The sequence below is a fragment of the Medicago truncatula genome, chromosome 6 (assembly GCF_003473485.1).
Source record: "Medicago truncatula cultivar Jemalong A17 chromosome 6, MtrunA17r5.0-ANR, whole genome shotgun sequence".
NCBI lineage: Eukaryota > Viridiplantae > Streptophyta > Magnoliopsida > Fabales > Fabaceae > Medicago > Medicago truncatula.
The window spans coordinates 39,078,033-39,103,864 of NC_053047.1; the positions used below are offsets into that span (position 1 = coordinate 39,078,033).

General features: G+C 33.2%; 3 protein-coding genes across 4 annotated transcripts; 2 read left to right on the forward strand and 1 right to left on the reverse strand.

The window, feature by feature from the left end:
- The first annotated feature begins 124 nt into the window (after positions 1-124).
- LOC11437447 (NADH dehydrogenase [ubiquinone] 1 beta subcomplex subunit 10-B) lies at positions 125-8,275 on the forward strand. 2 transcript variants are annotated; one of them, XM_024786244.2, is made up of 3 exons: positions 133-491; positions 6,670-6,723; positions 8,007-8,275. In XM_024786244.2, the coding sequence occupies exons 1-2, from the start codon at positions 203-205 to the stop codon at positions 6,699-6,701; spliced, it is 321 nt and encodes a 106-aa protein (XP_024642012.1). In that variant the 5' UTR covers positions 133-202; the 3' UTR covers positions 6,702-6,723; positions 8,007-8,275. The 2 variants fall into 2 exon arrangements, with proteins under 2 accessions (XP_003620491.2, XP_024642012.1); XM_003620443.4 differs by lacking the exons at positions 6,670-6,723; positions 8,007-8,275 and adding an exon at positions 2,826-3,302 and having other exon boundaries at positions 125-491.
- Positions 8,276-10,268: 1,993 nt separating this feature from the next.
- LOC25496847 (putative disease resistance RPP13-like protein 1) lies at positions 10,269-12,941 on the reverse strand. The gene is given in 1 exon segment (XM_024786242.2): positions 10,269-12,941. A coding segment is annotated over 1 exon segment (2,673 nt).
- A 5,214-nt stretch (positions 12,942-18,155) lies between these two features.
- On the forward strand, positions 18,156-23,894 carry LOC25496848 (carbon catabolite repressor protein 4 homolog 5). The gene is made up of 14 exons (XM_013597555.3): positions 18,156-18,442; positions 19,776-19,939; positions 20,314-20,379; positions 20,472-20,524; positions 20,750-20,831; positions 21,076-21,122; positions 21,482-21,569; positions 21,780-21,872; positions 21,976-22,008; positions 22,193-22,272; positions 22,553-22,685; positions 22,886-22,971; positions 23,049-23,133; positions 23,390-23,894. Exons 1-14 carry the CDS (start codon positions 18,271-18,273, stop codon positions 23,507-23,509), a joined length of 1,302 nt encoding a protein of 433 aa, XP_013453009.1. The 5' UTR covers positions 18,156-18,270; the 3' UTR covers positions 23,510-23,894.
- Positions 23,895-25,832: the final 1,938 nt, after the last annotated feature.

Genomic DNA, 25,832 nt, shown 5'->3' on the forward strand with positions numbered 1-25,832 from the left:
TTCGGGAGTCAGAAAAGAAATTCCTCGAGTTATAAGTGAGTAAACAACGGGGTTTACTTGAGAATATATCCTAATAACCCAAACAAAAAGCCCAGCCCAATAAACCTCTACACAGAAACACTAACACAAAGGTATCACAGAATTCACGATTCAGAACTGTGTTTGTGTTCATCTTCGAAAGAGTGAAACGAAGCTTGAAAAAATGGGAAGAAAGAAGGGGTATGTGGAGTTCGATGACAACCCACCAGACGATTTCGATCCGGCGAACCCCTACAAAGATCCAGTGGCGATGCTGGAAATGAGGGAACACATTGTTCGTGAAAAATGGATTCAGATCGAAAAAGCGAAGATTATTCGTGAAAAGCTTCGTTGGTGTTATAGGATTGAAGGGATTAATCATCATCAGAAATGTCGTCATCTTGTGAAACAGTATCTTGAGTCTACAAGAGGGATTGGTTGGGGGAAAGATGGTCGTCACCCTTCTCTTCATGGTTTGTGTTCTTCCCTCTCTCTTTGAATTTTTGATGTATAATTTGTTTTTGTTGTGAAATTATGAAATGGGTCTATGTGATTTTGTCTAAAGTTTTGATTTTTATGTAGTATTGAAGGTTTTGTATAATGGGTTTTTGTTGGGAATAATGAAATGGGTTTGTGTGATTTTGTCTAAAGCTGTGATTGTTATGTCGTATTGAAGCTTGTGGTTTGGTTTTGATGATTAAGGGTATGTTTAGATTGATTTATTTGAGCTTATATTATATGATTGACAAGTACTTGGGAGAGCTTATGGAAACAATTGTTTGGATAAACAACTTATCTAAGCTCTTATAGCATGCACTTAAGTTATCTCTATAGCAAAAGATAGAATAAAGTTAAACTAGTTTAATATAATCTATAAGCTATAAGCTGAAAACATGTTTTGGATATGTTACATGAGTTGTTTTCATAAGCTCTCTCTAATAGTCTCACAAGTGTTTATGCAAGTATAACTCAAATTAGTCAATCCATACAGACCCATAAGCTCTCCAATATAGCTAATGAAATTTGGGTTTTTTGGTGAATTATCAAGTAGGCCTGCTTGATTTCTATGAAGTTGTGATTTTTATTTGATATGAAAGGTTTTGGTTTGGTTTGGTTTGAGGGTTTTGTTGATTAGGGTTTGTTTGGATTAGAGCATATAGAAAGTTTATGACATGTCTATAAGCTGTTTTCAGCTTATAACTTCGATGAAACTAGTTTGGCTTTATCTACTGGCAAGCACTTGGAAGAGCTTATGGGAAGAGCTAATTTTATGTTTTGTTATAGAAATAGCTTATACATAAGCACTTATATGATAATTGCTTATGCTATAAGGGCGAAATTGAACTATTTATCCATACAATGCCCTGTTTTCAGGTTATTTTCATAAGCTGTCCACGATAGCTTTTGTGAAAATAGTTTGAAATTATTTTATCTTGAGTCTACTAGGGGGATTGGTTGGGGCAAAGATGGTTGTCATCCTACTCTTCATGGTTTGTGTTTTTCTCTCTTATGTTCTCTTTTTGTTTTATATGTTTTTGGTGTATGATAGTTTTTTTTTGGTGAATTATCAAATGGTGCCATTTACTATGCACAAGCAAAAGACTTGTGTATGATACACAAGTTGTGTAAAGTTTTCTTAAAAATTGATTTGGACCGTTGATATAATATTATTATATGTCAACGGTCTAGATCTGTTACCTGCAACCTTTTTGTGACTTGCTCTTGAGATATAATGAACAGTAAATGTGACCCCACTTAATGATTAAATATCAATATTTTATTCAGTTTTTTTTAACCATGGTATTGGGTCTGGGCTTTTGTTTTAGCAGCAAATAATATCGGGTTTAACTGTAAATCGATTTACTGACCTTTTATAGCTCTTGCTTCAATTTCCCTTATTTTCCAATTCAATTTCTGAACACTGTGCTGTTTGTTAATGATTTTGGTTTTCTAACCTCTCCATTCAACCGCTTCCCAGATCCAACCTTGTTCAATTTCCCGTTGGTTTCAATTTTATACTTGTTTTGAAAGTGGTTTTCTACCTTCTTCTTCAATTTTGTTTTGGTTTCACTTTTGAATTAACTTTGTGAATTAGTTTCAATATTAATTTTCCCAGAACCATAATCAAAATCAAAATAAAAGGAAAAAAATTGAAAATTGAAAAGGGCAACCGATTTGTTATTTTGTTCCATCTCTTGTTTCAATTTATAATGTTGTTTGGTGACCTGTTGCATGCTGGAAATTTTGATTAAAATTCTTTTTTTACAAAGTTAAATACATATGTCTTATTAAATGAATACGAAGGTGAAGACTTGGAAGTGTTGATGAATAACTATTCGACTTGCCAAGTTAAAGTTACGCTTGTTTTTGTTGGCACTGGTTTCTTTAATTATAGTGAACATTATGCCAGTGTTTGTAATGTACACATGATTTAAATTTATAGTCTTGGCTTCTTGATAATTAATTATTGGATGTGGTAGTTAGTCATGTGAATCTAAAGCTGTATAGTCATGTTTATGGTTTAAATTAAAATGAGATGCAATGTGGATTTATACAAATCTAGGCTTTCTTCAAGTTCATCCATAAGAAGTGCAGATTCCTTGCCTGAATTATAGGTGTTTTACGAATTATTTTTAATTGATTTTGAAATAACATGAATGGGGAAAGGGGAAATCGATTTACTGACTTTTTCTAGTTCCTGATTCAATTTCGATTCAATGTCTGAACACTGTGTTGTTTGTCAAGGCTAATTGGTTTTTTAATTGGTTTCAATTTTAATTATCCATTAACCATAATCAAAATTGAAGGGTGGTGGTGTCAACACCAGATCGGATTCCAATTGCAAATTTGGAGCTATAAGATTCAAACACGGCGGTGCTCGGAGACAACACGGTGGTTCAGTGGCGGTGGACAAAAAGTTTGGATGGGGTTTGCTTGGTTCTGTTCATGTGCAAACAAGAAAGAATGAAAGTCATGAAAACTTGTTGTTTCTAATGACAGCATGTTGCTAATTTCTAAAACAATTGTTGTTTCAGATATGGGGGTGCATCCAGCAAAAACAAAAAAACTATCATTTGAGATTAAAATATGTTGCTTTTTTTTTTAATGGGATTTATTTACAAACAAGTTGAAACCGGCACTTGCCCTTCATTACTTAGTTTGTGCATGCTACACAAGTTTTACACTTGTGTAGGCTAAATGCCACCTTATCAAATGGGTTTGTGTGATTTTTGTGAAGTTTTGATTTTTATGTAATATTGAAGGGTTTGGATTGGTTTATTTAAGTACTTGTGAGAGCTTATGGAACTGATTTATGGGTCTGTTTGGATTAGTTTATTTACCAACATAAGTACTTGTGTGATTGATTGTGAGAAAGCTGTGAACTAATTTCTATAAGCTCTTCAGCATAGCTTAATAAAAATAACATGTAGATTAAATGAAACAAAATTGAATTTATTTTATCTATTGTTATAGAAATGACTTATATATAAGCACTTATATGATAAACGCATCTGCATAAGCTGCATAAGAAGTTAATTAATTTGTTTGTCCACACAAGGCTTTGTCTATCAGTTGTTTTCAGCTTATTTTCATAAGCTATCTAGGATAGTTTACGAAAACAGCTTATAGCTTATATGAAAACAATTTAACTTTGTTTTATCTTTTTATTTTTTATTTTTATTGAAAATGGCTTATGCATAAGCACTTTATGATTAGTGTGAATGCTATAAATGCTTAATTAATTAATAAGGGAATTCCATTAAGTCAATTGTTAAGTGGCATTGGTTGGGGGAAAGATGTGTGGCACCCTTCTCTTCATGGTTTATTATTCTCTGTTATTTTTTTGGAACATTTTTATGTATAATGGGTTTATTGTTGTGAATTATGAAATGGGTTTGTGTGATTTTGTGGAGTTGTGATTTTTATGTGATATGAAAGGTCTTGAGTTGGTTTGATGTTTTTGAGGGGTTTTGTTGATTAAGGGTATGTTTTGATTGATTTATGTGAGTTTATTTAACTACTTATGTGAGCTTATGGATATGACTTATGGGCTTGTATGGATTGACTTATTTGAGTTTATATATTTGACAAGTACCTGTGAGACGTGAGACTGTTTTCAACTTATTTATTTCTATAAGCTCTCTAGCACAACTTATGGGTTAATATGAAAAATAATTTACCTACTTTTATCTTGTTATAGAAAATGGCTTATACACAAGTACTTTATTATAAGTGTGTATGATATAAGCGCTTAATTAACGAATAAGGTGATTTTGTTAAGTGGCATTGATTGGGGCAAGGATGGTCGTCATCCTTTTATTAAGTTGTCATTTTTATGTGGTGTGGAAGGTTTTGGGTTGGTTTGATGTTTCTTCTGAGCTTATATGACTGACAAATACTTGGGAGAGCTTATGGAAACAGCTTCTCGACATAGGCCTTGTTTGGATAGTTCTGTTAAGCGTTTGTAGTGTAAGGGTTTATTATGTAAGCGCTTCTGTATAAGTTATTTCTATAACAAAAGATAAAATAAAATTCAATTAGACTGATATTTTATAAGCTTTAAGTTGAGTTCATAAGCTATCCCAATGAGCTTATGGAAATAATCTAAAAGCACAACTTATGACCATGTTGTAAGTTGTTTCCATAAGCTATCCTGATGGTCGTACCCTTCTCTCCATGGTTTGCTGATCTCTCTGTTTTTTTTTTTTTTTTTTTGGATTTTTTAATGTAATTTGGGTTTTTAGTTGTGGATTGTTAAATGGGTTTCTGTGGTTTTGTCTGAAGTAGGGATTTTTGTGTGGTATGAAAGGTGTTGGTTTGGTTTGTTGTTTTTGAAGGGTTTTGGTGATTAAGGGTTCATTTGGATTGGTTTTTTTGAGGTTATCCAAGTACTTGTGACTTGTGAGAGTTTATGGAAATAACTTATGGACCTATTTGAATTGGTTTATTTGAGTTTATCTACTCACATAAACACTAGTGAGATGAATTGGACTGTCAACTTATTTCTATAAGTTATGCTTGATAGCTTATGAAAACAGTTTGACTTTATTTTATTTTTTGTCATGGAAATAGTTTATACATAAACACTTGTATGATAATCGCTTAAGCTATAAGCGTTTAATTAAATTAGTTATCAAAACAGTGTTTGTCCAAACAGGGCCCTGTCTATAAGATGTTTTCACCTTATTTCCACATTCTCTCTAGGATAGCTCATGAAAATAGCTTATAGGCTATAGCTTATGTGCAAACAGTTAAACTTCATTTGATCTTTTGTTATAGAAATAGCTTATAATGAATAAGGGGGTTGTGTTAGTCAGTTGTTAAGTGGGATGTGTGCAATTTCTCTCTAGCTGTGATTTTATGATGCTGGGTAGCTAAAAGGTGTCTTTGGGTATTCCATTGTATGCTGTTTGTAAAAGGCTTAGTGTGTATTTAGTTGTGAATTCTCAAGTGGATCTGTATAATTTCTCAAAAGTTGTCATTTTTATATAGCAGTGTCGGCGTTTTGGTTTGCTATGTTGATTGGAATTGTTTTTGGAGGATTCTGTTAAGCGAATTGTTAAGTGGGGTGTTTGTAATTTCTCTCATGGTGTAATGTTTTTATCTGTGGTGGGTGATTAAAAGTGTCTTTGGGCATTCCATTTTTCATTTTAAAATTGATTAATTCGGTATGCTGTTTGTAAAAGGTTTAATGTGTGTTTAGGTAAGCATTTGATTTGAATGAACTTATTTTTGTAAACTTGATTCGGTTAATAGAGTTTGAAGTGAAGCAATGTATGTTTAAATGTTTATACTCTAATGCTACGTTTGAAGTCAAAATCAACTTTAATTTCAATTATGGAGTAACGGAGTGCTTGCAATATATAATGCAATTTTGGTGTAAAATTTTCAACATGCAAAATCTGCTTGTTTTCACTTGCACTAAATCTGACGTTTTAGACAAAAGTAAATTTAGCTGGCAGTAACCACAAACACATGCTCTTGTACTAAAATCACCGCTTCATAATTCATGTTCAATGTAGAAAGGTCGGCGTGTTTGTGTCCGTGCCGTGTCCGGTGTCCGTGTCCGTATCCGTGCTCCACATGTGTTTAGGAATTAGCAAGTTGGGTGTGCATGACCATTCTTTTGCCTGTGCTTAAAGGGTGTCTTTGGGAAGGGAGATTGAAATGGAAGCCAAATTTTAGCTTATTTCTTTGTGCTTTTAGTCTCATTTATGGATTGAGTTCAATCTTTTTCTTACCGTGCTGTTTTAAGGTTTAGTTTTTCAATGCAAAAAGATGAAAGTTTTGCAATTGCAAAGCTGCCTCCACCCAGCTAAATTGTGTTTTTATGTGTGTATTGAGTGCTTTCATCATGAGATGAATTAGTTAGTGAATGGAGTGATTCCATCAAGCTTTTCTTGTTATTGATATTGGGGAATAAAAGAAAGAATCTAAATATGTATATATATTTTTTTCAACTGCCAAGATGATATTGAAGCAAGGCAAAAACTTTTTTTTTTTTTCCCAACCATTATAGTTTGAGTATTGTTTTTTTCGGGAATTTGTTTGATGTTCTCTCTAGTAATCAATCATAACTTATTCTCTTTTTTGTTGACCTTTGGGCCTTTGTGTGATAATATCTTATGCTGTGTTAATATTCTGCACCAGGACCAAAAGTTGAGGAAGTTGAGTCCGAATGATTTCCCCGTGGATAAATAAAAGGTAATCTCAAACTTTCAATTGTTCTTTTAATAATTGGGCATGCAATAAAAGATGTTTACGCTGACTAGAAATTTCTGTTACCACTTAACTTTTCATTATTGAGCATTTGAAAACTCTGGTGGAGGGAGGCAAAATTAACCATCGTAACTACACTAAGTTTGAAAGCGTCAAAATATCAACTTTGTAAAGCATCCTGATTTGATTTTTATTGCCATGAACCTCTTGGCGTAGATTTAAGGGGAATGACTATTGGAAGTAAATTAAAATAAACTATTGTTGCATTAAACTAGTTAAGATCTTGTGCTCTTGCATGGATCTGAGAAAAAAATTGCAGAAAATAGAGCATATGCAAGAGATCTTAATTCATTGGTTATCCTTGCTCTCTGCCTTTCCTCCTAACCTTGTTCCACTAAGTGACAGTTGATGACTCATTGCAATGTCGTTAGATAAGAACTGATCATTTGATATATTTGGTCAGCAACCTTTATTTTGCAAATTTGATTGAAGTAACATGTTTTTCAAATTCTCGGTCATAACTCTAGAACAACCTGATGCTATCTCTTTCTTTTGATGTATTTTCCTATGTATCTAGAAGATTTGAAACTACCTATACAGATATGCATAGTTCAACAATTCAGATGCATAGTTTGTCTTAATTTATTTTCTTGCAGATGCATAGTTCATCAATTTAGATTATCCGCAATATTCTAATGTCTATGCATAGTTTTGATCCCTCATTTTTCTCATTCACGATCTCCCTATTTCTAAAACCAGGATTTTAGTCGCCTAGTTTTTAAAATGGCTGACTTTTTCCTCCACCTGTACATTTTGAGGATGAATTTTGATGATGTGACAAGTCATATGTTTATGTAACATTCTAAGTTGATGGCACGAAAATGAGTTATTAAGTGAGGATTTACCTAGAGAATATTTTACATCAAATTTGGGTGGTGTTTTGATATACTTTAATGTAAATTTTGATAAAATGTAAATTAGTTTTTATGAATCCACGTATATAGTGTCACATGATCAATTAAGATGTCACACAAGCATCTCATTTCTCACATCATCAACATTCAATCTCAAAATGTATTAATGTGCAGCTGGAGAAAGAAAAAATCATTTTATTTTAAAAGTTTTGGCACTAAACCGTGGGTTTAGTAATATGGAGATCAAAATCGTATATGAAACGAATTAGAGGGACCAAAACTACATTTAAGCATATTCTTGTATTGTTACCATAATTATGTGTCTATGAAATTAAAGTGTTGGTCCTTTTGCAGGGAAGTTTTATCACCCTAATCAGATTGTAGGTGGAGGAATGCCTATGTTCAAGCTGTTGTGTTATGTTCATTTTCTATAATCAAACCTCTTGTGAACTACAACTGTATTTTGATTTGCCTTGGTTTATAAGACTTTTATTGCTTGTTATTAGCATTTAAATGTAAACAAGTATGGAAAACTCATAGCAGAATTGTGAAATAAGTTTCTTTTGTTCCTTGTTATTATGACGGGTGCTTCATCAATAATACAATTGAATGTGTCTTTCAAATCCTATTATTCGACAGAAGAGTGCTTGAATTTTGAAACTTCGCTGCCATACTCAATCTGTTAATTTTGAAACCTCATCATTTGAAGATATTTATGATGTCACTATCGAACATGCGTATCTCGATTCGTTATAAAGTTGAACATAAAATTTCATAAGAAAGTCAATACATACATAAAGGTGAAAAAAATATCCTAAACTTTGGTCAAACAGACAATAACTTCAATATTACAAAAATAGTATGGATTTTGTTACATAGTACAAGTTTTTGTCTACACAAGCTCCACAACAACCATGCTTCCATTTCATCAGCTTGTTTATCACTCTTTATTTAACCAAGTGTTTGTGTAAAACCATTCTCAAAGGTGGATATTTATATGAAACTACAAAGAACTAGGTCTAAATACATTGTATAGATCATCAATCACAACACCTGCATGGAAATTAACAAGGTTAGCATAATGGCATATAGTTATAGGACATATCGTGCTACAAGATTCTCTTCAAATCCTCCAACATAAGGTTTTAAGCAAGGGATGCCGATAAATAGCGAAGCAGATTGGCAAAAAATCGCTAAGAAATCAGAAATCTTTCAGTATTTTGTTCATCACAACCAACAAATTTCTTTATTTATAGATTGATACTTTCAAAATAAGCATTTTATTTTTGACAGAAACATGTGTAGCTTCACAATATGTATATAAGCATGTAAATGTACACTTCATAGTGATAGGAGAAAGTTAGATAACTGAAAAAGTTGCAAGAAATAAAATGACAAAGAGTCAAGTAACAACGGTTTATGGATCGGATCATATTATTAACTTCAAAATTCACTGAGAAAACAGTATTGTATATCTCAAAGATTATATACTTTATACACAAATGTACACATAATTAAACAAATTGTTATTAGCTAGTTATATAAAAGAAAAAGGTACCTGAAATGAAAAAGGAGTGCAATACTTTATAACCTTTCCATTGCTCATATTATCACTTGGCCATTTATTTTTATGACAGGAATATGAGCAATATTGGACCAATGTTTCCCTTTATGATCTTCATACCTTGCCTCTAACAGAGAGCATTTTCTGATGCTCAGTAACTTGAGAGATGAAGGCAATGTGTCTTCTGGCAGAGACTCGATCCCTGGACAATGTAGAAAGTGAAGGCTTTCCAAAGAGGAAAGATGTTGAAACACATTTCCTTTGAATGATTTCATTTCAGAGAGATTAGTGATTGTCAGAGACACTAAGGAAATAGGCAGTAACTTCTCCTTCAAGAAAGTGTTAACAATGTCACCACCTCCAATATCTAAATCCGAAAGAGTAGTTAGGCGTTTGGAGACCCCATTTAATTACAGGCGTTGTTATTCTCACGGATTCAATATGAAATGATCTTAATTTGGGAGGTAGGCAAGCTCCTTCACCAAATGATAAGTTCATTTTTGGAAGATCTATGAGAGTCAAACGTTCAAGTGTTGCGAGGGAAGAACTATCTGAAATAAAAATGGATTCCAGATTCCTACATCCGTCAATGGAAAGACTTTGTAGTGCGGGGAAACCATCCAATGGAAAGGAGGTAAGTGCATTACAACTATTTCCTAGCTCCAATGTCATAAGAGATGTATAATTGCTCCACATATTAGGAGGCAAAAATGTTAAACTCTCGCAGTCAATAATTCTGAGTGATTGCAATGAAGTTGGTAGACAATCTGCTGGAAATGCAATGAGATATGGAATATTATAAAGTTCCAAGTGTTGGAGACAAGTGCTGCTTATAATCATTTTAGGTAGAGACAGAAGTGTATCACAACAACGGATTGATGCACGCTGCAGCTTACATGGAAAATCAGTCTCAAGCAACGACCGTTGAATCGTTTCAGCAGACGTTTGAGAATCTAAATCTCCCTCGATTGTTATCTTTTTTATCGATGAGATCCATTGCAGAGTAGGTGGTTTTGCCAAGAGAAGATCACAACCATATATACCAATCTGTTCTATGGAAAAAGATGGTTTGGCAAGTATCCACTCAGTTTAGGACACTGGATTAACATGAGAGATTTAAGATGAGGAAAAGGAAATTTATTGCCAATAAAGGGAAGCCATTCCTTCCAATTTGGCATGTTCTGAAATTCCAAAATTTCCAAGGATGGAAATGGTTGGAACGATGAACTGGAACCACCTCCTGCCATGGCGTAGAACTCTGCACCAATTGTCTCCAATGTCATGCCTCTAATAGTCAAGTCCTTGAGAGAAGGTAGCTGCCCTATTGGTGGAATCGTTATACAATATGTACAATTACTGATGAAAAGGGTCACCATGTTAGAAAATGAAAAATCTCCGAGCCAACATGGAAGACTTGTTCCTCCATAGAAGTCGATGCTCAGTTTCTTCAAGTTAATCGGTGGTTGCAATGCATCAAGTACTGCTTTTGAAGTTTGTGAATCTTCGGTTGGTTCGCCCCATAGTAGCACTAACTCCTCAATGTGTTCTTTGCTCTTCAAGTTGGCCTCATATGCCTCAGCAACATCAATGACATTATGGAGCTTTTGGATGCAAAGTTTTCCCCATAAGTTAGGAAACTTATCAAGCTCTTTCACACTTAACCCCTCTCCTTGCTTTCCTGCTACAAAAGTTGTTAAAATTTGAAGGTTTTCTAGTGCAAGAATCTCCATTGGCATCTCCTTTATGTTCGTCCAGTTAATATCTAGGTGACGTAAATTAATTAACTTTCCAATATGTACCGGTAATTCAATGAGATGATAGCAATATGATAAAATCAATGTTTGCAAATTGTGAAGGTTACATGTTGTATCAGGCAAGCTTTCAATTCTGGTGTTGGATAGATCAAGATACCGCAACTGCACCAAACTGCCAATTGAATCCGGTAGCATGGCGATGTTTCTATAACCAGATAACGATAACACACGCAACCTTCTAAGTGTGGGTATCACATCATCAACAACCTGTTTAGACAAGTAACATTGTCGCCACCAGAGACCAATGGGAAGAAAGCTTCGCAAGCATTTGAAATCATAAAAAATTTCAAACTTCTTGAAAATGTCATACTCTTCTTGGTTATATGAAAAATGGCGGACATTTTCAGAGATGTTGCCACCATGTTCACGCCTGCAACAACTTTTTCCAGATACAATTGTAGCTAAATCATTGACAAGATCATGCATGAGAAACTTCTGTCTTCCAAAATCATCGTGCGATTGTTGAATTAACGATCTAGATAACAATTCAACAAAGTAGTCATCACCAACTTCCTCCATTGCTTTTTCTCCTTGAGAATGTTCAAGGAAGCCTTCAGCCATCCACAGCAAAACCATTTGCTTCCTATCAAGAGGATAATCCTTTGGGAAAATTGAACAATAAGCGAAACATGTTTTCAAATGAGAAGGAAGATATTGATAACTCAAAAGCAAGGCAGGGAGAACATTATCATTTGGAAAATTCCATATGTCATTGTTTAAAATTGCACTCCACTCTTTCGCATCCACTTTTGAGCGTAGAAGTCCTCCAAGTGTTTTGGCAGCTATTGGCAATCCGCAACACTTTTTTGCAATCTTCCTACCAATTGCTTCTAGGCTTGGGTATTTACGGCCACAAAGTTCTTCACTTCCAAATGCATGCTTTGAGAGTAAAGACCAGCAATCATCATCTGATAGAGGTTCTAATTTATAGATAGGAAAGGTATGGGTGAACTCGGCAACTTTTTATTGACGTGTTGTGATAATCACCCTACTTCCAGATTCTCCATCAATGAAGGGAGTGACTAGATGATGCCAATCATTATAGCTATCATTCCACATGTCATCCAACACAAACAAAAATCTTTTTCCCTTCAAGTTTTGCTTTAATTTGACTCGAAGAAAATCAAGATTATCACTTTCCTGAACATTTGAAGTGATAGATTCAAGTAAAGTTCTGGTTACCCTCAAAACATCAAACTCTTCGGACAGACAAACCCAAGCTTTTACATCAAAACGTTCTTGAACATCTTTATCATTGTAAAGAAGTTGAGCTAGGGCTGTTTTACCGACACCTCCCATGCCGAAAATTGAAACAACATTAATATTATCATTGACAGTGCTAACATCTGATAGCAACATATTAGTTAGTTTCTCTTTATCACTCTTCCTACCAACCATGAAAGATTGATCTACTAGTGAACTTGAAGGTGTTCTAAGAAAAACCCTACCACTTACAGTTTGCAACCCAAGGATATCTTTTTGTTGTGCAAAAAGTTGGAGCCTTTCAATCATACTCTTCATTTGGGAATTGATCTCTCCATACAAGTTTTGAAAAGGAGATGAAAGGAAATTCCAAACCTGACCAGTGATGTTTTCAGCTTGTGTATTACTATTCTCCACCTTGCTTCTAAGGCAATCATAACTGATCTGGTTGAGCAAATCCTCAGCATCATATATTGCATCTTTCAACTCATCAAGCCATTGTTTGACAGGAAGATTGTTGATCTGCTTCTTCTCAGCATCATCAAGAACAGCATGAAGAGTGAGAAGTGTTGTCTCTAAATGCTTCAAAAGTGATAAGTTCAGCTTCTTGTTGTTGATGAAATTTCGAAACTCTGGTGATGTTAGCCTGTCCATTATTGTTTGAACAGAAGCAGAGAGAAATGCACCTCCCACCAAAGTTGCAGCCATTTTTTTTGTTGGTTTAATTCTGAATGAATTGAGTACGGTACCTTATACATACATACACACACATATATATGTATAGGTGGAGAACAAGTCAAGGGTAAGAAACCTAGGACATGTGAGATAGATGGAATAAAATACAATTCTTGATGTGATGATTGATGATAGCATAGTATGAAAAGTTATTATATCATTAGCCCAGAATTTTTTGGAGTGTGTTCATACCTTGTGAACATAAAACATAATTCAAGAGATTAATGACTTTGGCATCGTCGATGTTGTAAATGATTTGAATATAGTTATATTTGTAAATATATGTATTCTGCCGTTTTATGCTATTAATATGGAAGTTGTGAGTTTGTTCATATATTCATTCTTTTTGTTTTTTAACGACTTTAGATTTGTATTGTATCAATATACTCTATCAACTTGAATGAATAAATATTGTTTACTTTTGTAAAAAAATTTTAAAGAATAATTTCTTCGTTCTTATTCAGTCTCCGAGAGTATGCCTCAATAAGACCCTAAACCATAATTTATTCATTATTAACCCACATATTCTTGGAATTTGCTCAAACCATGTGAACATCCCTTTTGTGAAAATACGTGGCTAAGTGGCTTGTCTAATGGGAATGCAAACTAGCTATTATCATAAAACATAACTCAAGAGATTAATTTTTTGTACAGACCATGTAAAATATTTTTACACGTACTTTCAATCATATCATGTTAAATATATGTTTGTAGAGATATTTTAGAACTAACATTGAAAATGATATTAGTCATAAGAAAAAAAACATTAAAAATGATATTGTTTAATGATTTTGATTAGATACATATGTAAAAATAATTACGGTGCCGGTTCTTATAAATTAAATTATTAATTCGAAAGTAAACCAAATAAGTTAGTAAATATGAAATTAAACTGTTCCTTTTTTTTTTTTCTTTCTCACTCTTTCCATCTTCATTCTCCATCGTCACCTTGAAACTCTACCTTCCACCTGCGTCGGACGCCCTGGCCAGTCTCCATCCAAATCCACTTTATTACGACGATGGTGGCGCGATGGAGCAAGTTGACAGTTACATCGGTACTGCGATTGGACCGAAGTTGGATGATGGAAGTGGGAACGATTTGGAGTTCATTCCTTACAAAACTGAACTCAAAATTGCTAGATATAAATGTTGGTGTAGTAATCTATCTATTTTGGACAATTCTATGTTCAATTTTGATATTTTTAACTTTAATAATGTCATATTTTAAATCTTGATTTGATAACCATGCTTTTGTAAATCTAGATTAAATAAGTTTATATTTTCTTTTGTGAAAAAAGTCCAAAAAAAAAAAACCAAAATTTCAAGCACAATAGCATCCAAACCATCTTATCTCTTTTGTGATCTTCTCTTGGCAAAACTACCTACTATACAATGTATTTAGACCTAGTTCTTGGCAAAACTACCTATTATATGTGTCTGGTGTCGAACACGAAACATGCAGACTTTCTACCACTTATTGATTTTGCACCGAGTAATATGAGCCGTCCAATCTCAAATTAACTGTCAATATTGTTTAATGCATGTAAAGATGTCTTTTTCCTACAGCAGGGAATCCGGCAAAGCAAACACATGATGCAGTGTTGTTGGAAGACTCTTGGTTTATCATACAAAGCTTGAAAATCTGCACATATAAACATGATAACAAAAGTAAAAAGTAAACCTCCTAATCACAAGAATGAGAGAGAAACAAACCTGTTCAAAGAGCATAAAACAGCAACTGAATTCATTCACCCATGATGAAAGAAAAACATTAAAGTGAAACATAGAACTCCCTTCAATCCAATGGTAGGACTAAGCAGAAAGGTGGAGTTGCTCTCATATCATGCACTTGGTCAAACTTCATGTCGTGTAGCCGACAAACATTTAAGTTTATCCGGATGCATGAGATGACAGCTCTTGCCTCTACTTAGCCCTTCGTATTGGAAAGAAAGGAGCTCTTTGCTTCCTAATTACTATTTATTCACCCCTCATTCCACCACAAATGGACAAGGTACCCCCCCTTCCCCCACCAAATGGCCCCTCCCTCTTGTTGCTCCTTAAATATAACTCCTTAAAGAATGTTGTACAATGCTGTTTAGATTTTCAGCAATGGCTCAATGTCTAAACTTTCTACTTTATCCGAGAGAAACTTTGTCCTCTTTCATGATGTAGCTGTGGCAATTGTGTGTGTGAGAGTGTAGGTGTATATATAAAGAATTTGGATTGTGTAATGTAGTCAGTCATGCATATGTGGACCATCTGATCAAAATTGAATGATTTAGATTTCAACGTTGATTTTGATTTTTTTTTTAATTTTTACCGTATGTTTGGTATCACAGTAGGTTTGTCGAAATCACAATGAGTCACCGTTATACCAAACATGCATTTAAATACGTAGATAAGATAATTTTTTTTTTTTTTTTTTGTGGTGGCCGGGGTTTGAACCTCAAACCTTACATAAATTATTATGCATTGTTCTTACCAACGGAGCTAAACTCACAAGGATAAAACGTACGTAGACAATCTGATCAAGATTAAAAGGTTTAGATTCCAATGTTGATTTTGATTTTTAAATTTTAGTACATGTTTGGTATTACGGTAGGTTTGTCGAAATCACAATGAGTCATCGTGAATTCGTGATACCAAACATTCATTTAAGATATCAAGTTTAAAATATGAATCTTCCGATCTTGATTGAACCACTAAAATGTGACTCACCGCACATGATTGTGGCTGCACAAATCAAGGTTTTCATGACATAAATTGAAACTTTATTGGCAAAACTTATATAGTATATAGTATATGCTACATATAGCAGGTTTTTTAAATCAAGATTTTACTTAAACAAATGAGGAGGAAATTGACAATATTTTCTTTCACTTATACTAAATCAGCAGCATATTATAATTTGAATCTTCAACTAATGTTCATATTTAAATGCAAATTATCCATAATTTGGTCTAACAAGTAATGGCAATAACTTAGTTTACACCACATAAACTGATATATCAAAATGCAATATATTAATTAAGTTACAAAGAGATATAGAGGTTTTATCAAGGCTTATTTTTTGTGAAAATAAAACAAATATATTATATATATCTTTCATGATATAAATTTATTTATAATCTTAACTTAGATAAGTCAGAAGATCATGGCTACAGTATCAAGAGATTCAGCAATACCTGCAGGATTCCCATGATCATATCATCACTGTTGCAACTTTCATTTCCTCTCTCAGCATGCAACACAAAATATCTAAAAATGACCATTGATCAGTTTGTCATATATATGTTATCCTAAATTTATAACTGAAAGGACAATAAAAGCTTTTTTCATGTTGGATCAAAACAAGAAAGCAGCAATGTCCAAAATGAGATTACTTGTTGTACAAGAAAACTTGTTCTATCCAATCTTTTTGTGACATGACATTGTAGTTGAGTTCCAATGAAGTTTGACCTTTGAATTTTAGTATTTGTCCAACTCCAATAAATTTGGATTCTGATTCCCTGTCAGATTAGATTGTCTTCTTGCTATTTTTTGGCATTTATTGATTCAATCCATAATTTGTAAACTTCATTTTGTTGAACTATACTTTTTTGGGTGATATTTTAACCTTATGCATGGAAATATCAAAGTAATGCCACTAATATGGATTTTTTTTTTAGGATCCACCCATGGTCCTTAGTAAATACCTGCAATAGCAGGTAGGTAATTACACTTCCACTCCGGTATACATTTTGTACGGTTTATCCGCATCCGTTTCAAGTCTATCAAGATGAACAACTTCCGCACAAAGAATGTAACAACCACAAAATGCTTGATATGTCACCACCGTCGATTCTGAAACCACCCATTCATGACGTTTTATCCGCATAACATCCTCGGTCCATGGAGCCATTAATTTTGTTCCAAACTTGACTTGGGGTTTTGTATGAAAGTGATTATAATGGAGGTGTTGATTGTGGTTGTTTATGCGGAGAATGTGAAAGCATTAACAGTTTCCCTTTTTCTCAAAAAACAAATTGAAGCTTGTCTTTTGTGCTTAATGACTTATTCAAATGCGAATACGTTTGTGAACCGGAAACCAGATTGAATTTAAGATTTTGTTAAATGGTGAAATTAAAGTTGCGGTAACTAGAGTGAGTTAGTGATTTGTTGTGAATTAGATGATTTACTGGTTTTGATTGCAAAAGGCCCGTGAAAATAAAGATTCATGTAAACTTAGAAGAAGTGTGTCAACCCACTATTGTTGGTCATTTAGCAAGGACCATGGGTGGTCCTTGAAAAAAGTGGTCCATATTAGGGGCTCTCCAACTTTACTAGAAAATAATCAAACTTAGAATTTGAAAGTTATCCATTTGTTTGATCACATATTAGGTTATGATTGTGGACTATTGACAAATTAACTACAATTGTTTCAATGTTGTATGAGACTTTGATATCATATTTCTATCTAAAAATAAAATCTTAGAACAATGGGTTTGTGAGTTGATATCTCTGTATTTTTTATTCCGTTCATTTCTAGTCGAGTTAAGACTAAGCACTTATACTTAAATTTTTATAGAATGCGACATCAATTAAGTAGCCATAGTTGCGCGGGTAACATTGGTTTAGTTGAGATAAGAAATTAAATCAGACAAACCATTATTTAGATTCTTGGATGTGTAACTCATTGTTATATTAGTCATTGACTCAAACGATGATCTAAATACATCCTTCACTTTTCAATTTATAAGTCACTTTAATCTTTGACGTTAACTAGGACATTAACTTGGTCAAAAATTCTGACGTAATGACTGAAAAAGGATCAAACGACATGATGACGTATATGTGTACCAAGATGAAAGAAAACCTTCATTCTTCTTCATCATTTCCCAACCCATGTCTCTTTCCTTTAGTATTCAATCCTCCAAAGCATGATATTAACCACACATATGTTAAATAATCACTAAATAAAAATTTCAATTATTTTCTTAACCAATATATAAACACATTCAATCCATAACTATTAAAATAAATTGTGATTTCATACATTATATTAAATTAATTTTTTCCCTCAAAAAAAAATTAAATTAAATTTTTCTCTCAAAAACAAATTAAATTAATTTTTTAATTTGAATATTAAATATTATATTTAAAAAGGTACCACACTTAATACATTTTATTCATCACTATTATTTATTTTATAAAAAACCAAATTGCAAAATAATTACCTCTTTAACGACACCGTATCCTAAATCAACCATCAAACCCTAATTTATCACACGCGCCACCGTAATCCTCTACTCCGGCGACCACCATGCCACGTCGCAAACGGGAGAATCTCCCACTGGAAAGTTCAACCGGCAATTATCCATCAAAGCGTAGAAAACATTCTCATTTCGAATCTTCAAGCTCTAATCGACTAGCATCTTCTTCCTCATCTTCTAGGAAATGGGTTTTCTCTTCTGAAGATTATTCTGATTGCGCCGGTCAGAATCACTAGAAAGTTCTATCCTTTTTGTAAAGTTTATCATTTTTTTAGTTTTATTTTTCACTCTGAAATTTTGCATTTAAATGTGATTCATTTTTTGTGCTGAAATGTTAATGTTGTTTAATTTTTAAGCATTAAGGGTTTGTTTGGTAAAAAATAGTAGATAGCTGATTAGTTAACTTTTAGCGGATTAGCTTATAGCAGATAATTGATAAGCTAGTAGTGGATAACTATATTGGATAAGCTAGTTGATTCAATTGGCAGTGTTTGGTAAAAAGTTGATATGGTTTGGTTTTTAAGCATGAGGGATCTGTTTGGATTGACTTATTTGAGAGTATACTGGCATAAGTTTTTGCCAGACTGATTAGGAGAACTATGCGCACTTGTGACATTGTTTGAGAGAACTTATCAAAACAACTTATGACAAGTTTATAATCTGTTTTCAGCTTATGTCCGTAAGCTCTCCAGGATAGCTTATGAAAACAGCTTAAAAATTATACAATCTATATGCATAAGCACTTGTGATATTGTTTGAGAGAACTTATGTTATGACATATTCATAAGTTGTTTTCGGCTTATACAAAAAACAGTTTGGATTTATTTATCTTGTTTTATCGAAATAGCTTATACATAAGCACTTATCACGATAAGCGCTTATGCTGTATGCTGCAAATTAAGTTGATTATCTAAACATGGCCTAAGTGTTGGATTTCTAAGGTTGAGACTTTAATGTAAGGAAACTAAAATTGAGAATTTCCGTATGAAACAATAATGAGATTGTGATTGGTAAAGTTTAATTGAGTGAGGATAGATAGTTATTTTTGAAAGAAATTTTATTTGGAATCCATCATATAGGGTTATGCATTTTCTTCTTTCTTGCTTACTAGAGTAGTGACTATGGTAACAAATCTTTGGTACTAAGTAGCATCATTGTAAGGTCTGAATTCCGGTTGTGTTGAGATTGTTAATTTTGAGTAAACTTGTGTTTAAATGCGTTTGATGCGGCTGCATTTTTGGTCGTGATGCAATCATGTACATATAAAAAATCTTGAAGTCATGGTCACAATCATGATTGTTGACTGTTTTTCAAAATTTTGAAGTCACTTATAATCGTATATTTACCAAAAATAAAAGTGGCATGAATGTAAAGAATGATGGAATTTGCTTGCTTATAGATAGTGGGTTGTTAACATAATGAACTGTTTGTGATGAAGTCATAGATAAAGAACATTCCATTTTCGAGCTAGTGATGGAATGTTTGTCATTTAGACTTCAGAGTAGATTGTGTTTATCTCATATTTACTGTTCTGATTCCTTTCCATGTCTTGCAGATACGATTGTAGTTGTTTCATACAATATACTTGGCGTTGAAAATGCATCAAATCATCTGGATTTGTATTCTAATATCCCTCGACGTTTCCTGGATTGGGGCAGACGTAAGAGGCTCATACTTGAAGAGATTGATAGCTACAATGCAAGCATACTCTGTTTCCAGGTAATTTAATAATCCTTACCTATGTTATACACTGCATAGCACAACTTAATATGTTGTAACAAACCTGTAACCATTTTACATTCATCATTTATGCATCTCTACCAAGTCTTGAAATGTTGAAAAAGAAGAGTTGGACATAGTTTTTTTTAATTTAGCTACAACTCTTGGTTACTTGCATTCATGTACCAAAGGGTATTGGAATCTGTGGTAATTTTTTTTACCGTTGCTTCATGTGTTTTGTTGAGATGCAAGTTATGCGTTCATGCTTATGTTAATGTTAATGTTAATGTTAATGCCAGTTGGCACATAATTGATTTCATGCATCCTAGAAATAAGTTGTCAGTAATTGATTTCTAGAAATCCAATGTCTGCAGGAGGTTGATCATTTTGATGATTTAGATGATCTTTTTCAGAACAATGGCTTTAAAAGTGTTTACAAGGTAAGTTATATACATATTTGAATGGTCATATAAGCTTTTGATCTCCAAACATTTAATCAATTTTTCCTTACCGGGGTTCTTATTACCAATAGGGTCGCACGGGAGAAGCCAATGATGGATGTGCTATATTTTGGAAAGACAAATTGTGGGTTTCCATTACCCCTTAATCCATTAGATAATTAGGATTTTGTATCTATAATTACTTTATTTGATATCTTACATTTGTAACCTTTGACAATAACTGCCTAAGCATTCCTAGTTACAAGGAAAGCCAATAGATCAAAGATTTAGAAATCATAGAACATGCGATTGATAAAATACAGTTCCAAATTTGGCCTAAATGCAGTATATTTTCAAAATTTGAATGCAGATTCAGTCTTTTGCACCAAGAAGATATAGAGTTTCAGAAATTTGGTATGCGTCACAATGTTGCCCAACTTTGTGTTTTGGAGGTATATGCGGTTTGTTTTTATTTTTTTTAATTTGTTTCCTAGCTATTGTGTTTTATTTGCTTGTTGTCTTTGATTAGATATATTTATTATCTTTTATTCAAAAAAATTAAATCTTTTTTAAATTCTATTATACCTAGTACTATTCTATATACTACTATGCATATGTATGTTCTTGTTGAATTAGACCAATAATCTTAGGTTTTGTATTTTTATCTGATCACTCTATTGCACCATTTATTTACAGGTAAACAATAATAATCCAGAATCTGACACATGTAAACTAACAGCCGAGTAAGTTTTATGTTGGTTAAAATGGGCAATGTTACCACAAATTATCTATTGCCTTAACATATTTTTTCATGTAATATATGGGATGTTTATATTCAAGTATCCTGTAGTGGTTACTTGCTAATGTATATGTAATTGCTGCATACCAATAAGTAACTATTCACTATAATTTTTTACTCTTCTGATAACATTTATTTATCTCTAATCATCAGCAGCAAAGGTATTTGGAAGTGAAAATTTTCGAAAGAATAATATATACACACATGCATGCACATATATTTTGACACACACATGGTGCCTATTTCATGACTGTGTAGTTTTCATATTTACTGCTCTGTTACGAATTTGATCTAAATCTGCAGGGAACAATCCACGAAAAACAAAAGATTTGTAATAGGAAATATACATGTGCTGTTCAACCCTAACCGTGGTGATATCAAACTTGGCCAGGTACTTTTTTAATTTTTTGACTAGGTGGGTAGCTTTATACTGATTAGTGTAATAGTGCATGTGATTTTTTTTCCTTAAGTTTTAGATATTATTTTCTGAGCTAGGATTGGTGCAAACCATTTTGCCTCACCAAGCAATCTGGTTGTCTATTGTTAATTAAGCTGCCTGATATATTTTATTGACTCTGGTAACTTATGACATAATGGACAGGTCAGGCTTTTAATTGATAAAGCTTACAAGTTATCACAAGAATGGGGTGACATCCCTGTTATTTTAGCTGGGGATTTAAACAGTGTTCCACAGGTAAGGTCATTCTTTGTACCAAGTAGTTGATTGATGTTAGTTTTTCTTTTGTCTTGTGTGTTGTTACTTCATTGCTTGTATTTTTTTGTTCCTGTGTTGGCAGAGTGCAATATATAAATTTCTGTCTTCATCTAAGGTGAGTTTGGCATCTCCTCGTCATGGTATATTATCATGCCTTTAAGCTTTATTTTTTGTGCTGTATATGAGAGATTTGATTATATGACAGTCTCAGACCTTGAGTGAGTTGTTTATATGTGTTTGGATTTTGTGCCATTAATGAATTTGTAATATTTATTAAGTTAATGTGTTATTTGTCGCAGTTAGACATCCAATCACATGATCGCAGAAATATGTCTGGACAGCTTGAAATCCGGCCCAATCACAGAGAATTCAGATCGAAGTATGTGATGATGCTAGGTTGTTTTTGAGTATGTACAAAGTTTTTATTCTCGGTTACTATATATGCCATGGCTGCACCTCTCTGCCCTCTCCTTAAAAACATGGCTATCATCAATGATTTATCAAGACTTCTGATTACTGGTTAACATGAAGAAAAAAAAAAGGGCTGTTTTATTGCTATGAAACGAATAATATAATAGAGGGAAGGATTGTAATCATTGTTTGCATATGTAAAGTGTTTGGTATTATATGATAATTACTTGGGTGTGTATCTGGTGCAGCATTTCAATGTCTGTTTCAAGGCAGTTGCTACACAAATGGAGTGCGGAAGAACTAATCCTTGCAACTGGCGCAAAAGGAGTCACTTGTCTTCAGCACCAACTCAAGCTCCGCAGTGCTTATAGTGGTGTCCCTGTATGATACTTTAATCTGCCATCTTTATATTTGAATTTAATCCAACTTCAATATAATAATTACCATAATCGATGTCTGGAAAGTTCCATTTTTTTAATGCATAAGATTAAAAGTTTATCCTTGAAACATTGATATGGGAAACTCCAAAAAATTTAATGGGATATTAAGGCAATGCTGATATTTCCCGCGTCATATAATAGGGAAAGCATAGAACAAGAGATGATATTGGGGAGCCCTTGGCAACATCGTACCACTCTAAGTTCATGGGAACAGTTGATTATATCTGGTAGCTATACACTCCATACTGAGCACCAAAGTTATTTGCATTTACAAATTTTCGTTACTGATGTCAGTGGTAAGCAGGCATTCCGAGGAACTTACTCCAGTCAGAGTTCTTGAAACCTTACCCGTTGATGTTCTTAGAAGAACTAGAGGACTCCCTACCGAGGTACTCTACTTAATAGACGTCCTTGTATCATAGCAGCACCGACACTTCATATTAAAGGCGTGTTTGGTATCTGACATTTGACTAATGTCGGACACCAACACGTGTTAGTTTTCATGTCTTCAATTTTTCAAATTATTATCGGTATTGACATGTCGGTGTATCTATGTCAATGCTTCATAGTTTATATGTATGCTGATGTATTTTGTTACATGTTGGATTATTGATATCTTTGTGATTCTTTTGTGCCCTCCTGCAGAAATGGGGAAGTGATCACCTTGCTGTTGTATGTGAACTGGCCTTTGCAAAAAGTGATGAAAGTTCTGAATCTTCTGATCTTCCTAGTGATGAAAGTTCTGAATCTTCTGATATTCCTTAGAGTATGCATGAAATCAGAGCCTTAAGCTGATGGACACGTATGTAAATTGAGGGTCAAAGCATTTTCAATGTCAAGACCTGTTCTTGCACTGCTCATTCCTCCATGAGATCAAACTTTGAATTGCTCCTGATAATCTGGAACAAACATCATGTTTCAACAGATCTGCAGAGTGCAAATTCTCCTTGTGAACATGCTAGGTAACAACCTGTTGTAAAATTCAGATAACAGTTGGTATTTTTCAGACATAATTTATGTATCAGAGACTAATTATGTATCATTATCACTAATCTGTTGTAAGGTTTTCTCAATAATTGCTGCACCTTTAGGTAGGAACTAAGAACTGTATTCTCCATAAGTTAATTTATTTCAATTATTTATCTATCCATGTGAGTTGTTTGAAAGGTTAGTCACATAATGCTCGTGGCTTTTTCTTGAGAACACAAATTCTTTAAAATGTTGTTCTTTGTTTGGTTAAACTTTTATTGGGACGAATGATCACTTATTTTTAAAAACTCCTGCGTGTGAAGTGTCAAAAATAAGCCAATGAGTTTCAGACTCTTGCCAACTTATAAAAAAATGAATTGATTATTTTCATGATGTTTGATAAAAATATAGCTCATGATAGGACATGATGGCATCGTTTGATCCATATGTAGCCGATTCTATTTAATGATACAAGGTTTGGTCGTCGTTGTTGTTAATCATTTTCGCACCAATTTGTTTAATGCTATATGTTTGTATATTATCTAATTGCAAGAGATTGACACAATTGATACACCAAACAAAGTGATTAACACAATTGTACAAGATTGTCCTTGTCAGCCACCTTTGGAACAGGAATAAACGAGAATGTTTTGAATTATTCTTGCTTAATTTGCCTTTTTTATGCTTACGTGAAAGAAGAAAACACTAGCTAATTTTGTTTGTAGGGAACATATTTTCCTTGTTCTTGTCATGCTTTTCATTTTACCTTTGCTTTAACATTTTCTTTTTTTTGTATTCTTTTCCATTCATCAGCAAGAGCCAAAACAAAACAAAGCAATGTCTTTTTTAGTGAAAAAAAATAAATAAAGGAAAATACCTTGTCTCTAAAGACAAATATGAAACAAATTCAAAATCTCATGTTTACAATGTTACATTCCAGAATTGAAAAACTAAACATGACAATAGAGAACACATAACAAATCCTTAACAAATAACAACTATATACTCATTTTGTTTGCATAACATGCTTTGTAATTGTAGCTACTAATTTTACTCTACCACATTAACAAAAATATTTTCTCAACAGGGTTGTTGCCATCACAAGTTCATGTATTCACACAATATCAGTAGTCAGCACATCAATGATTGTTGGATCGAGATCAGACAATATAGAAAGCAAACAAATTTTAATTATTTTATAAACTTCAAAATAATCAAACTTCAAATCTAGATCGTCGAAGCTTGATCCAACAACCGCAGATGTATTAACTACAAATGTACTAACTGCGAGATCTCGTAGACTTTATGTAGAATAGAATAGATAGATGAAATTTTTATTGACAATCCCAATTTAGAGTTTCATCAATCCAACCAAGCTCAAAATCATTGAAAGCACAATCAACCGGAGGAAGAATGCAGCAGTTACCACCATAACCATTTTCTACCTTCCACAAAGAACCACAACTAATCTCATCATTGTTCAATAAGTTACAAAATTCATTACCAAGCAGCATTTCTGTTTCATCAAAACATAGATTATAACCAGCCACGGATGCCAAATATTGAACTGAAATATCTTCCTTACCAACTTCTTCAACTAGATTTTCTCTTTTTTCATCACTTGTTAAGTCTTTGACATTAATTTCTTTAACTGAACCATCAATGTCATTAATATCTTTTGCAGCTTTTGTATCTGTGTCACTGACATCAAGTACTGACATTAATATCACTTCTTTGACATCTTCCCTTTTCCTCAAAGCTAACAATGAGCTTTCACATTCATTCTTCTTATTCTCATTAGCCAAGGGCATAAATGGAACAAAAAATTCCTCCACAATCCTCTTTGAACCATCAAACTTATACTCATTTCTCAAAAACATGTCTTCTTCTTCTTCACTTGAATAATCTGTAGCATTAGGATCACTATACAAAATTCTAATTTTCCTCATTTTGTTCAAGTTTTTTTCTTTGCCTTGAACTCTCTCTTTTCCTCTCTTAGACTTCATTGCATGTTTAAGAAAGTTTGGCATTTTGATTCACAACCAAAAATATGAATAAAGAAAAGGAAACAAATCTAAAAAAATGATAAAAATGTAACACTTCTAAAAAAAAAAAACTA